Source organism: Ochotona curzoniae, unplaced genomic scaffold (genome assembly GCF_017591425.1).
Source record: "Ochotona curzoniae isolate NIBS_2020 unplaced genomic scaffold, NIBS_Ocur_1.0 scaffold_1037, whole genome shotgun sequence".
Lineage (NCBI taxonomy): Eukaryota > Metazoa > Chordata > Mammalia > Lagomorpha > Ochotonidae > Ochotona > Ochotona curzoniae.
The window spans coordinates 5,217,047-5,231,938 of record NW_024467083.1 but is presented as its reverse complement, the minus strand read 5'-3'; the positions used below and the strand labels follow the sequence as shown (position 1 = coordinate 5,231,938).

Here is a 14,892-nt window from a genome sequence, read left to right as displayed (position 1 = left end):
CTGGTTAATCTGGATGGGATATTCTCAGGTGAAAACTTCTTAAAACTTACAGTAGTTTCTTATTAAAATGCTCTGTATGAATTCCTAAAAAATCCAATGTGTAGGGATACCATAACAGTTCTACCTTGACTCTAGAGTCAAATCCCAAACTGCCTCTTTTTCTCAAATGATAGTAAATTAATTAATTTCTAAATAGCTGATCATACTAAATTTAACCTCTATTAACACTAGGTAGACTTCACACCTCACACTAAGCCTCAGTAGTAAATGTTTTCGTCTTCCAGTTTATTTTTCAATAAACCAGCATCTATAATTCAATTTAAATTTCTACACTAACTTAAGAAATTTTTTCAAATACATGGATATATTAAAACACTTGTTGAGAACTTTTTGGTGAAAACAAAGGTAAATTTTTGTTTTCCTCCTGAAATTCACAAAGACTCACAAATCATAACCATTAAAATAATAGTGTAAGTAAATAAAAATTACTGAAGGAGTATTAGATTAGTGTATTTACTTACTCTCCAGGGCCTCCACAGTAGCAGTAACACTGCTGGACATTGGTTTTATGACCTGCATCCCATTCAAGATCAGCCACACTATAGGGTAATGTCTGCTTCATGACTTGCAATGCTTTGGCATTTGGTCCTTTCTTAAGTGCACCACCCCTCTATATTAGAGTGAAAAAAATTATTTGAAAGAGTAAAGGCTAAAATTTTAAACATAATTTATACTTTAAAAACACCTCTACCGCTTCTGAAAACATTTCCATCCTAGATTTTCTCTAATATCACAAACATGACTGCCCCAATTCCAATGTCACTATAGTAAGTACATAATTTCAAGTCACTACGTATCTTAAGTTAAAATAAAAAAAGCTCCTCCAATAGCACTGATTATTCATTTCATTCAAATGCACTTCCCATGTATGCCAGCATGACTTTGCTAGTGCCTTATAAATTCCACTTAGGGCCTTCGCCCAAAACACTTAAAAGATACCTTTGTTGTTGTTGCAAAAACACACTGTCGACACAGCCATTTTTCATCTGAGTCAATCACAGTGGAATCAATATGAGGTGTGTGACACAACTGATGATATCCTTAATTCAAAAAAAGCATAAAGCAAATTCTATTTATTCGTAAGTATTGCAAACACAATTTCAAGAAGGCATTTTAACATGACTGTCTGACATTAAAATATTTACAATAGACAGATAAAGTCAGTATAGTAGTTTCAAATTATCAATATGAAATATTTTCGTGTCTTCAAGAGGGGCACTCTGTATACAACCAACCTTCTCCACTGGATTAAAAGCAATCATATTTACCTTGGCCACACTTATCACATATAACCATTTCATTGGGAGCTTCTGAATACTCTTCTTGACATATCGTACAGACCATTTCCCCACTTCCACTGGCTCCTGAAATATTTAAAACATCTGTTAAAAGAAACTCACAAAGAATTTTATATAAAACTACTTTCCTAACTCCAAGTGTAGCTGATATGTACAACGTTTACTAATCAGATGTCTCACAGGGTAAAATAGACAAAATGCTCCGTGTCTGTGGTGTTCTCAGCTTTAAGATGCCTGACTGGCACATTCAAAACTTAAACTGTTTTTTAGCAGAGGGAATTATTTAAACTGCTCAAGAGTTGCCCCCATTTCTCATTTCTAGCATTCCCACTCAAGGGTGGGGCTGAGAGAGTATGGGGGGTCTTATGAGCACTTTACTTCCATTTCACATAGCTACCTTTGTTTACATATGTACTTATCTTATATTACTAATACTATGAGACTCAACAAAGGGATAAAATACACAGGATCTTATACATTATCCCTTTATCTCTGGATTCAGAGCCCTTTTTATTTACTAATTTATTAAAAGCTGAACCCCAATTACTTAAATCTGAAATCCAGAAATATGGTATTCTGACAAAATTCTACTGCAATAAAAAAAATAGGTGTTCTACAGTTATTATATTTTTAACGTGAACAAGAAATCACTCCCTCCTAAATTTTTTATTCTTTTAGAGAAAAAATCCACAAAATTTAATGACCATCACCCAAACACATCTAACATTCCTATTATTATTTCAAAATAAAATCATAATACATACACTTTATTCAAATAGTAAGAACAAATATGGCTCAAACACTGTGCTAAACTATTACATATAATATGTTTTTAATATAACTCCACAACTAACTTGATAAATCTGCTTTTCACAGAAAAACACTGAGATACAGATAGCTCTCGTCTCCTCAGCTTTGTTTGCTTCCCAGCACACTTAATAGGGCATGGCCTTCCGTAACTGCTAGGTTTATGGTTTCAGTAAGGACAGCAACTAGACTGGGCCTCAGACTGTTGAGTTCCATCTTCAATTGCCTGGAAAAAAAGTGATACAGCCCCAGCGTAAGGTGGATATCTGATCTGACACTTAGTGTAATCGTGTGGATTAATGAGGAAAGGAACATTCCTCAGAAAAGGGAAATCAATCAACAAACTATTCTTCAGGAAACAATCCTAAGGAAGCTGACAATTACCTTTACTAATGAAATCCAACTGTATCTTTTTTGTTGTCAACTTTCTAAGGATTTTATAGCCTCCATAACTATAAATCCAACTGACCAAAAAGTCTTGGCCATTTCATCACAGAAAAAATAGATTCTTGTTGTTTAAAATAAGACTCCAGGAAGCATCTTTATCACATTTCTTCTCTTGAATTATTTCTTAGGAAACTAGGCCTAAGAAAGTCTATTGAATAAATGGAAAAACTCCTAAATCCACTTCTCACTGAAGCACAACATAAGATAACTTTGAAATAAATTTGTTCACTGCTACAACTGTACATTGCTTTCTGGGCGCTACAAAGAGCAACCCCCTGTCTACCCTGGGATATGTAAGGGACCAGGGAAGAAAGAACTGGACTAGTAAACTAGATGGGGCATCTACTGGACAAGACTGCCCACTTTCAGATCTTTCTAATGACACATACCACTGCCTTTCCTCTTTTCTGCCACTGTTAGAAGGAAAAGCAAGGGAGAGAGGAAGGAAGAAGACAAAAGGCAAAGAAACACATCTACAGTAAACCCGCAAGAACCTCCAAATCATACAAAAGATGAAAAGAACACAAAGCTAATGGAATAAGACAGGAAGCAGTATAGCACTGTTACATTCCCACTACAGAGACCCTTGTTTGTAAAATGAACAGGAACAATTTTACCTCCTCTCAAAGTGATACTGAATTACTGTAGTCAGCAAACGCCAGAAAATGACATGTTACATTTCAATAGTAACCATTTTCAAGAGAAACAGTAACACCTGCCTGTTTGAATGTCCTTCCAGAGAACCCAGGATTTAGAACTGTCTTCAAAAATGATGAAGCAGCTCTGTTTCAGTATGTTTATCTGAAATACAGAGGAATACTTATGGATAGCTCTTAAAATTATAAACATAAAATTAAATTTTAAGATTATTAAAAGTTTACTGCAAAAACTATCTTAAGGTAACTTGCCTTTTTGATAGTTCCAAGATAAAATAAGCCATCTGACCATCTAGCTAGGACATCCTGACCCTCTTCAAATTTACATGCTGGCTTTTTGGCTTTATGTCCATCCTGTAAAGACAGCTTGGTCAAGGATGTTGGGGTCTTTTGGTTTCGACGTAAAGGAGACCGCTTGTGGACCAGTGAATTACCTGCCCCTGTAGAGTCTCTGTTTAGGGAATAAAAGATCTATTTAAGATTCACTTGTTGAGCTTATTTTATACCATTGATATATTTCATGTGTTTTTAAAAATCTGATTTATTAAAAACCTTAAATTGAGGAAATATATAATAAGTACCTTAAGACACAAATGTCACCCAGAGGATTTGAAATAAATTAACAAGTCTCAATATTCACTCATTGACTCCCTTAAGTAAGGACAGAATTCAGCAGTCACTCCAAAATAACCTATGTGGGCAGCTGTAATCAAAATGACAGCTACATTAAGTTCAGGTGGGCAGGCATTAAGTCATGAGCAAAGAAAGCATTAAATCTCATGACTGCATTTGAAGAATAGAACCGACTTAAGTTTAATTATGCCACATGTAACTAGCACACTAACTCTGGAAGATAGATAGGTATATCCACACTCATTAGAAGAGCAATCATGACCTCTTTATACCAGGACTCATCAGACAAGCAACCATTACCACTTTCTGAAGAAATTAAAAAGCTGAGCCTTCACTGAGTCTATCACAGTCCTTTAAGTAAGTAGACCAAGAGTTTAAAAAAATTAAGAACTACCAATTTTACAAAAGCATACTTAAATGAAAAACATAAAAGCATCTATCTTTTTAAGCAAAAGACCATACTATATTATATAAACTAGATACTGCAAAATTATATATTAGTCATTCCACAAACAGTATACCATACCACTATCAAAAGTATAGTGTATACTTTCTCAAAGGTACCAAAGCAAAGGATGGTTTCACTTTTCTAGCTTAAATTTTTCACTAATTAAGCATACACACACAGACAATAATCTTAAAACAGCATAAAAGTTCAGTAAAAATAAAACAAGTACAGAATGGGGAAAAATTCAATACCTGAAAATTAGAAAAATCTAATTTCAAGACCTAAAAGCAAACATATTTCAAAAAAGTCTATCACTATTATAGAACAGATGTGTTAAAAGACACTACTACACTACTTAAAATAAGTCAGATTAACTATTGCATAATTCTACTTACTTGAGGTAACTACAGAAATTACTCATAGAAATGGAAGCACAGTGAAAAGTAGGCACTATACAGAAGGGGGAATAGGGAGTATTTAATATTTATAGTTTCAGACTGAAAAAAATTTATACAGAGGTATCTGAAAAAAATAACTGCTATTTCCCATATCTGCTGAAAAGTAAATCTGCACATCCAAGAAGTCCGACAGAGTCCAGCCAGGATAAGCTAAGAGCTCTACAACTAGTCACATCATAGTGAAAATAAGGACAGAAAATCTTAAAATCAGCAAGACAGAAATAACTTATCACACACAAAAATTTCAGTAAGATTAACTATAGACTTCTCATCAGAAATAATGAAGGTCAGAAGGCAGTGGGACAACATATTACAAAGTGCTAAAAGAAAAAAAAAGCTATCAACAAAGTTAAATCCAGCAAAACTTTCTTTCAGAAATGAAACAGACCCTCAAAAAACAAAACAAACAAAAAACCTGTTTTATTAGTAGAGCCACCTTACAAGGAAATGTTAAACAGAGTCGTTAAGATTGGGTTTGGCACATTAGCATAGTGGCTAAATCCTCCCCTTGCATGCACCGGGATCCTAAACTGGCACCAGTTGGTGTCCCAGCTGCTCCACATCCCATCCATCAAGCTCCCTGCTTATGACCTGGGAAATCAGTCAAGCATGGCACAAACCCTTGGGATTCAGTACCCACGTAGGAGACCTGGAAGAAGCTCTAGCCTCCTGGCTTCGGATCAGCTTAGCACCAGCTATTACAATCACTTGAGGAATGAATCAGCAGACAGAAGATCTTCCTATCTGTATCTCCTTCTCTCTGTATATCCCCCTAATCGTAAAATATTTTTTTAAAAAAAGAATATCCTGGGCCCGGTGCGGTGGCACAGTGGTTAGGGTCCTCGCCTTGCACGCCCGGGATCCCATATGGGCGCCGGTTCTATCCCGGCAGCCCCACTTCCCTTCCACTCCCTGCCTGTGGCCCGGGAAAGCAGTCAAGGACGGCCCAAGACTTTGGGACCCTGCACCCGCGTGGGAGACCCGGAAGAGTCTCCTGCCTTCGGATCGGCATAGCATCGACCACTGCGCTCACTTGGGGAGTGAATCATTGGACGGAAGATCTTCCTCTCTGTCTCTCCTCTCTGTATATCCATTCGCCTTTCCAATAAAAAAATAATAAAAATAAATCTTTAAAAAAAAATTTAAAAAGAATATCCTTAAGGTTGAAAATATAAGGCCCCGGGATAAGCAGCATCTCATGCCTGGATCGCACGCAGCTGCTACCATGGGGGTGTCTGGAGCTGGCATTAGGGCGGCCAGTGCGCCATTTGGTGGTAGGCTCTGGCTGCTGGCCACCAGGCCAGGGAGCTCTGCAATTTGGTTTTTATAATTGCTGCTTGGAAAGCTCCATGATGAACCCTCAGGGCTTTGGGTACATGAATCAACCCTAAAGATTCCCAATTTGTAAATCTCCCCCATGGACCTGTGCCTAATATGGTCTCAACCCATGTGTTTTTAAAATTGTATAACCAAATATATTTTCCAAACCTTTTACTACTCAGAAATATAGCGGGAGAGCAAAGAAACCTTCCATCTCCTGTGAACGTGTGAGGAAGCCGGGTAGTGTATCCTCTCAGGCACATAACAGGTAACTTGTAGACAATAGATTCAAGACAACATTAGACAACAGTAAAACTACAAAGACATACGGAGGAATCAAGAGCGACCCTGACAACCTGTTAACAGGAGGTCATATGCACAGAGCAGTGGGGGACCACAGAGTGGAGCAGGTGGACAGGAGGAGACTTATATCCCAAACCTGGAGACTCCCAGATCCTCACCAAGGACTATCAGTACGGGCACCAAGGACTACATCCCAACTGCCAAAGAGACCATGGGGGACTGGAATGCCTTCGGAGGCCGAGAACTCAGAGGACATCCCCCACCCTTTGGACCTACCAAAGCTGAATCCATCATAGGATCCAAGGCCATTGGAACAACAGACAGGAAACCTGAGTGGTCTTCAGAAACAGAACAGTAAACTCCCTTCAGGACTTGGGAGAGGAGCTATCTCTGGTTCTTACTTAGCTCCAACTTCGGGTCCCCAACCTCTCTGCAATGACCATGAGGGATGCTCCAGAGCCCCCCCCCCACCACCAACACACACACACACACACACACATGCACGCACTCACACACACACAAATTGGAATGGATAGGAACAGAACAACAAGGAAGGCTTGGTCAGCATGGACTCACACACACTTTACTAGGTAGGACACGGGGATTAAGTACTCCTCACCAAGGTATGGAAGATTTCTCTGCACACCCCTCCTAAAACTGTTTCGCACCTCAATTGTTGAAATGTCATTGAAATAGTCACAGAAAGTTGTTAAGGCCTTGCATCCAATTTTGACATATCGGTTGCTCAATACTGTGTCAATTTATCTCTTAACGTTATATATTGTTGCTGATTTTATGTTGGGGCTTTTAATCGACCAGGATTTTACTCTGTTGGCTCTGCCTTCGGACCGGGGAAGGTCTCCCTAAGAAGCCAATGAACTTGGCCGGATAATAAGATGCTGGACTCTATGCTTGGTGTATGCTTGCAATGAAGGAATCTCAACTAAACCTGAACTGTGGTTACACAACAGGGGGAAGGAACCCACCATGGGGGGAGGGATGGGAGAGCGGTAGGGAGAATCCCAGTGCCTACAGAACTGTGTCACATAATATACTGTAAATTAAAATAATCATAATAATAATAATAAATTAAACAATTTTTTAAAAAGGTTGAAAATAAAATCTCATTCACATAACATATTTGTTGATCATAAAAGACAGTATGTCTACCTCATCCAAATCAAGTATACAAAATGGCATTTGTATTGTTAAGCTTAAAACACAAAGAACTGTAATGTATAATTTGACAACAGCACTAAGAGGTTGCAGGTAGAAAAACTCCATTACACAACAAATGTATAATGGAATCTGTGCAGCTAAACTGCACCCTCAGTGTCCCATGCAGGAGCAACCAGGTCAAGCCCAGGCTGCTCTGCTTCTAATCCAGCTCCTAGATATACCTGGAATGGTACCATCAGATGAACCAAGTACCTGGGTACCTGCCATCCACACAGGAGACCTGGACGGAGTTTCTGGCTCCTTACTTCTGCCTGGCCCAGCTCCACCTGCTGTAGTCAAATGGTGAGTATGCCAACAAATGGAAGAAGGATTTCTTTCTCTCTGCCTTTTAAATGTACAAAATATTTTTAAAAGAAAGAAAAGAGGGCCCGGCGCGGTGGCGCAAGTGGTTAAAGTCCTCGCCTTGCATGCCCGGGATCCCATATGGGCGCCGGTTCTAATCCCGGCAGCCCCGCTTCCCTTCCAGCTCCCTGCCTGTGGCCCGGGAAAGCAGTCGAGGACGGCCCAAAGCTTTGGGACCCTGCACCCGTGTGGGAGACCTGGAAGAAGTTCCTGGATCCTGGCTTTGGATCAGCATAGCATTGGCCGTTGCGCTCACTTGGGGAGTGAATCATTGGACGGAAGATCTTCCTCTCTGTCTCTCCTCTCTGTATATCCATTCGCCTTTCCAATAAAAAAAAATAATAAAAATAAATCTTAAAAAAAAAAAAAAAGAAAGAAAAGAAAAAAGAGGAGGTAAAGAAAATGGCACAAGATGCTAAATCCACAGGGACAACAGAAAAACTGCTATAAAAAAAAGGTAAACATATAATGAAATCTGTTATTACAAAAAATATCTGCAATACATGGAAAGTCATTGCTTCAAGTAAAAATGCTATTTTTAAAAAAACCTTGGGGCCTGGTGCAGTAGCTTAGTAGCTAAAGTCCTCACCTTGCAGGCACCAGCATCCCATGTGGGCACCACTTCGTATCCCGGCTGCTTGCTCCACTTCCCTTCAAGCTCCCTGCTTATGACCTGGGACAACAGTCGAGAATGGCCGAAAGCCTTGGGACCCTGCACCTGCGTTAGAAACCTGGAAGAAACTGTTGGCTTCTGGCTTAGATCGGCTCAGCTCTGGCTATTACTGTCACTTGGGAATTAACAAACTGATGGAAGATCTTTGTCTCTCGTTCTCTCTAAATTTGACTTTCCAACAAAAAATAAATAAATCTTTGAGGAAAGAAGAAAAAAGAAACTTGACCTTTACAAAAACAAAAACTTTGGGGCTAGCATGTTGGCTCAACTGGCCATCTTCTACACTCCAGCAAGGACATCCCATGTGGGCAACAGTTCATATCCCAACTGTTCTACTTTGCATGTAGCTCTCTGCTTGTGGTCTGGGAAAGCAGCAGAGAATGACCCAATGCTTTGGGACCTTGTACCACATGGAGACCTGGGAGAAGATCCTGGCTCCTAGCTCCAGACTGGCTCAGCTCTGACCATTGTGACTATTTGGGCAGTGAACCTTTGTCTCTTCTCCATATACATCTGCCTTTCCAATAAAAATGAATAAATCTTTAATTATATGTGTGTATATTATATTATATTATATTATATTATATCATATTATATTATGTTATATTATATTATATTAGAAGAGAAGATAGCCAGAGAAAGAAACAGAGGAAAACAGATTTTTTGTTGATTCTTTGCCCAAATGGTTGCAACACCTGGGGGTGGAATAGGCAGCTAGGAGCTCTAAATGGAATCTTCTATGTGAGTGTCATGGTCAAGCACTCGAGCCATCATCTGTTGGTTCCCAGGCACATTAGAGGGGAACTAGAATAGACGTGGAGTAGTTGTCACTTCAACCAGCACTCAGAACAGAGATGTGGGCATCCCACATGCCATTTTAACTAGTTGTACCACAAAGTTCAAAGAAAAAGCTCCTTGCTCAACTGGCAATTCAAGCAACGGCACTTTATGCATACTTCCCGTTTCATGATTCATGACTTTAAAAGCTTACACTCAATGTTCAGATTTAAGGACATTAAGCTTTACTGTTTGAATAATGTTCTGTCACATGAAATAATGTGTTTGTTGTTCACCTTCACTCCCCTAACTCACGTTAAAGCACAAAGGAGGTTTATTTAATGGTGTTTTTAGCAAATCTACACAAATGTCAATATAATAGGAAAGACAGAAACCTCTTATAAGGTATATTACCATGAAAAGAGCTGTGTCCCTTAAGTCACTAACCAAGCCCTAAACAACATAATAAACATAATAAATTTTGAGAAAAGACCTCAACGAAAGACCAGATTGTGCTAACAGCTAGATTCTAGAAGAGAAATTGCATAAGAAGAAATCCTAGAAGAAAATCAAAGCTGCAGGCTTTTGTATTCTACACATACTGCTATTTTTGAACAAATTCTGTTCCTTTTTCCTACTGTCAAGGTTTATCTGTATTATCCTCCCCACTGTACTATACCCACCATAAACTTATTCTCAGATGGACCCTAACATAGCAAACATTTATTTATTTTTCCATCTCCCGATGCTTCTGCTGTTTCTACTAATATTTCTAGGATGTAACGTAATAACCTAACTTACAAGGAAGATGGGGAATTTGGCCTGGTGGGAGAGCTGCCACTCGGGATGCCTACTTCAGAATGCCTGCATTTGAGTCTCTGCAACTAATTCCAGTTTTCTGCTTATGATGAACTAGAGTCTCTGCCACCCACATGGACGATCCAAACTGAATTTCTGACTCCTGGCCTCAGCCTGGCTCAGGATCAAGCTGTTGCAGAAACTGGAGAAGTGAATCAGATGATGAAATACCGATCTCCACCATTCAAATAATTTTTAAAGTGAAAATTTCCTGTTATCTTCTCTCACAAAAGAAAACTAATAATCTTCATTTTGCTTATGCGTTACTCATTTAAACTTAATTTTTAACAAAAAAAATAGAATTACATATGCTTTTGTGTAACTTTCCTACATACATGAAAATGGATCCTTCCATCTACTTAGTACCATCTACTGAGTATTAAACATTTAGGAAGCCTAGCCATTACGCCTCCCGTGTCCTACAGAGTACCAGGATTTGCTGCCCAGCTCCAGCTAACTCCAGCTTCCCGCTAAAGCAGATTCTGGGGGGTCGCATTAATGGTGCAAATAATTGGGTTCTCATCACCCACATGCAAGGCCTGGGTTGAGGCAGGAGGCTCCCAATGTCACCCTGACTCCATTCTACCTGTTGTGAGCATCTGGGAACAACTTGGCAGATGAGAGTGTACACATTCTGTATGTGTGTAGGTGTGTGTGTACGCCTCTAAAATAATTATGCAAAATAAAAGTCTATAAAAAATCTTTTCAACAACTAACATGTTACTTTCTACTCATTACCCAAGTAAGGAAGATTTATGCTCTTTCCAATGTTTTATTATCACAAGCAATAATACAAAGCTCATTCTTCACATTTCCATTAATATATAAACCCTCAAAAACTACTGTATCAAAAAATACATTTTCCTTTTCATCATATAAAATACAAACATAAAATTAAACAAAACAAATATAACCAATTATCAAGAATCTATTACTAGCTCTTAATTCTTATCTCACAAACACCTTTCACGTGTATACTCATGGCCACCTCCCATTCTCCATATAACTTTTAATGTCTTAATATTCAAATTACTCTCCCAAAAGGTATCAATTAACTCTCCCAGTGACACCATCAGAGTAGTACTCAAAGACCCAACTCTTCAAAACGGAGTATTACCATCCTTGTGTTGAAAACCCACATGGTACATGCATGAATGTGATCACTCTCTATATTTTCACTTCTATTATTATTGTAGCATTATTATTGTTATTATTATTACTATTATTATTATTTGGAAAGGCAGATATATAGAGAGGAAGAGAGACAGAGATGAAGATCTTCCATCTGATGGTCACTCCCCAAGTGACCACAAGGGCTGTAGCTGAGCCAATCCAAAGCCAGAAGCCAGGAGCTCATCCGGGTCTCCCACATGGGTGCAGGGTCCCAAGGCTTTTGGCCATCCTCAACTGCTTTCCCAGGCCACAAGCAGGGAGCTGCATGGGAAGCTGGGCTGCTGGGATTAGAACCGGCGCCCATATGAGATCCCGGCATGTGCAAGACAAGGACTTTAACCACTACGCAATCGCACCAGGCCACGTAGCAGCATTATTTACAGGCTGTTAATAATTTGTATTCTGTAAAAACTGCAGTTGATGTTCTTTGCCCATTTTAACTTGAAATGTTAACCTTTTTTCTAATAATTAAAGCATGCTAAACATTATAAATAATAACGTGTTAAACATATTGCAAGTATTTTTCCCAAGTTCCAAGTATATTTTCCAAGTTTTGTTATGATAAATAGATTTTTTACTGGGGAAATCACTACTACTTTGGGAGGTACTCAACTGACCTTCTGAAAATTTATTTTTACTTGAAAGGCAGACATACAGACAGAAGGAGAAATGCAAAGAGAAAAATCTTCCATCCTCTGGTTGACTCCCCAAGTGACCAAAACCGCCAGAGATAAGCTGAACTGATCCAGCTCCCTGCTTGTGGCCTGGGAAGGCAATCAAGGACGGCCCAAAGCCTTAGGACCCTGCACCCATGTAGGAGACCCAGAAGAGGCTCCAGGCTCCTGGCTTCGAATTGGCTCAGCTGCAGCCGATGCAGCCAGTTGGAGTAAATCAACAGACAGAAAATCTTCTTCTGTCTCTCCTCTCTGTATATCTGACTTTCCAACAGAAAATAAAATAAATCTTAAAAAAAAAGGCGGGGGGGGGGGCTACTTAGTACAGTAGAGTATCTGGGAAGTATCAGCTCTGTTGCAATTCCAGCTTCCTCTTGATACAAACTCTTGGAGGTAGCTGACAATGGTCCAAAGGCTGGGATCCCTCTCACCCTTGACTGAACTGCCAGCTCCAGGGTTTGCCTGGCCCAGCCCAACTAGTGAAGACATCTGAGGAGTAAACCAGCAGATGAGAAGTGTCTCCCCTAACCCAAGCACCAACATACAACATGTGTGTGGACCTTTGAATAAATAAAATTGCTTTAAATATCAAAAGCAATCAGTCAAACCTAGAGGACAGAAAACGTCTTAAAGACTAGTCCTACTTTATTGCTTATTATTAGTAACAAACAACACACTTTTTTCCAAATATTTTTATATGAAATAGATTTGATGTAAAAATATTTGATACTATTTTTATCAAACAGTACATAAAGATTGAATGCAAAATAGTTCTATCATTATCTTCCACACACCAGTCCTGCTATCTGACAAATTTGAAAAGCAGAGTGAGAGACAGTGAGCTCTTCCACCTGCTGGTACACTCACTCAATGGTAGTGACAGCAAACCAGGAGTCAGTAACTTCATCAGTCTCCTACATGGGTGATAGGAGCCAAATATGTACGCAGAAAACTGGCCTGCAAGATATAGCTGGGACTCAAACTAAGACTCAAACCACACTCCCATAGAGACTTTGGGAACAAGTGGTGGTTTAATCCACTGTACCACAATGCTGGCCCACTCCCCAGTCCTACTTTCTAACAACAGTGCCTATTTAAAATTCCTTCAATATTCCTTCTTGGAGGTACCTCCATATTTCCAAATAAAATTGTAAACTTCTCTTTTTTAAAATCCATGAATTTCACAGAAACTTCTTGCGACAACACTTGGTAATTGGGCCTGGCGTGCTGACCTAGCAGCTAAAGTCCTCCCCTTGAACACCCACGGATCCCATATGGGTGCCAGTTCTAATCCCAGCAGCCCCATCCAGCTCCCTGCTAGTGGCCTGGGAAAGCAGTCGAAGACAGCCCAAAGCCTCGGGTCCTGCACCAGCATGGGAGACCCAGGGGAAGTCCCTGGCTCCATGCTTTCGATCAGCACAGCTCTGGCTATTGCAGTCACTTGGGGAGTGAACCACTGGATGGAAGATCCTCCTCTCTGTCTCTCCTCCTCTCTGATTTAGCAATAAAAAAATAAATAAATCTTAAAAAAAAAAAAAGCCTTGGTAACTCACAACTTATATAAATCCTACTTACTATCTCTAATTCTCTATCAAATTTATTGGACTATTTTCAGTGAATTAAATTTCATTTACTTAAATTGTAAATATCAGTCATTTAAAACAAGCACTTTGCAATAGAAATACAAAGTATTTACAATTGAACAATAAAAACCACAAATTAAAGTTTGTGGAGTACACATAAAGCAGTTTTTAGAGTCAGAAGTCTGAAAACATGTACATGGGAATAAGCAGAATAAAGGCTACTAAATTATCTACATCATATCAAATGAGCAAAAAAGGAGAGCAAACCCCAAAAAAGTAGAAAAACTTAAAAACAGAAATTAACAAATGAGGGGACCAGCACAGTAGCCTAATGGCTAAAATCCTGGCCTTGCATGTGCCCGGATCCCATTTGGGCACCAGATCATGAACCAGCTGCTCCACTTCCCATCCAGCTGCCTGCTTGTGGCCTGGGAAAGCAGTTGAGGGACCCTGCACCCACACAAGAGACCCAGAAGTTCCAGGCTCCCAGCTTCAGAGGCACTCAGCTCTAGAGGTCACAGCTATTTGGGGAGTAAACCAGGGGATGGAACACCATTTTTTAAAAAATAATTACTTATTTATTTTTACTGCAATCATATATAGAGAGAAGAGACACAGAGGAAGATATTCTGTCCTATGGCTCACTCCCCAAGTCACCACAACAGCCGTTGCTGTACAGATCCGAAGCCAGGAGCCAGGAGCTCTTCCAGGTCTCCCATGCAGGTGCAGGGTCCCAAGGCCTTGGGCAGTCCTCGACTGCTTTCCCAGGCCACAGGCAGGGAGCTGGATGGGAAGCAGGGCTGCTGGGATTAGAACTAGCACTCATATAGGTCCCAAGGACTTTAGCCATTAGGCCACAGTGTCAGGCCCTGGAACATCTTTCTATCGCGTTTTCTCTCTGTAAATATACCTTTCCAATAAAAAATCTTTTTAAAAAATTAAAATAGGGCCCGGCGGCATTGCCTAGCGGCTAAAGTCCTCGCCTTGAACACACAAGGATCCCATATGGGCGCCGGTTCTAATCCCGGCAGCTCCACTTCCCTTCCAGCTCCCTGCTTGTGGCCTGGGAAAGCAGTCCAGGACGGCCCCAAAGCCTTGGGACCCTGCACCCGTGTGGGAGACCCAGAAGAAGTTCCTGGATCC

General features: G+C 39.9%; 1 protein-coding gene across 3 annotated transcripts in view; it reads right to left on the bottom strand.

Annotated features, from left to right (window-relative positions):
• Nucleotides 1-14,892, bottom strand: part of MTF2 (metal response element binding transcription factor 2) — a 49,463-nt gene that overhangs the window by 27,293 nt on the left and 7,278 nt on the right. For 2 of the 3 annotated variants that reach the window (XM_040999202.1, XM_040999203.1), the window contains exons 2-6: nucleotides 3,521-3,719; nucleotides 3,332-3,413; nucleotides 1,329-1,424; nucleotides 1,000-1,100; nucleotides 522-670 (exon numbers count right to left, since the gene is read on the bottom strand). In XM_040999202.1, coding sequence (XP_040855136.1) covers nucleotides 522-670; nucleotides 1,000-1,100; nucleotides 1,329-1,424; nucleotides 3,332-3,413; nucleotides 3,521-3,719 — 627 coding nt within the window. The remainder of the gene's footprint in view (nucleotides 1-521; nucleotides 671-999; nucleotides 1,101-1,328; nucleotides 1,425-3,331; nucleotides 3,414-3,520; nucleotides 3,720-14,892) is intronic. The other variant, XM_040999204.1, reaches the window with a different exon arrangement.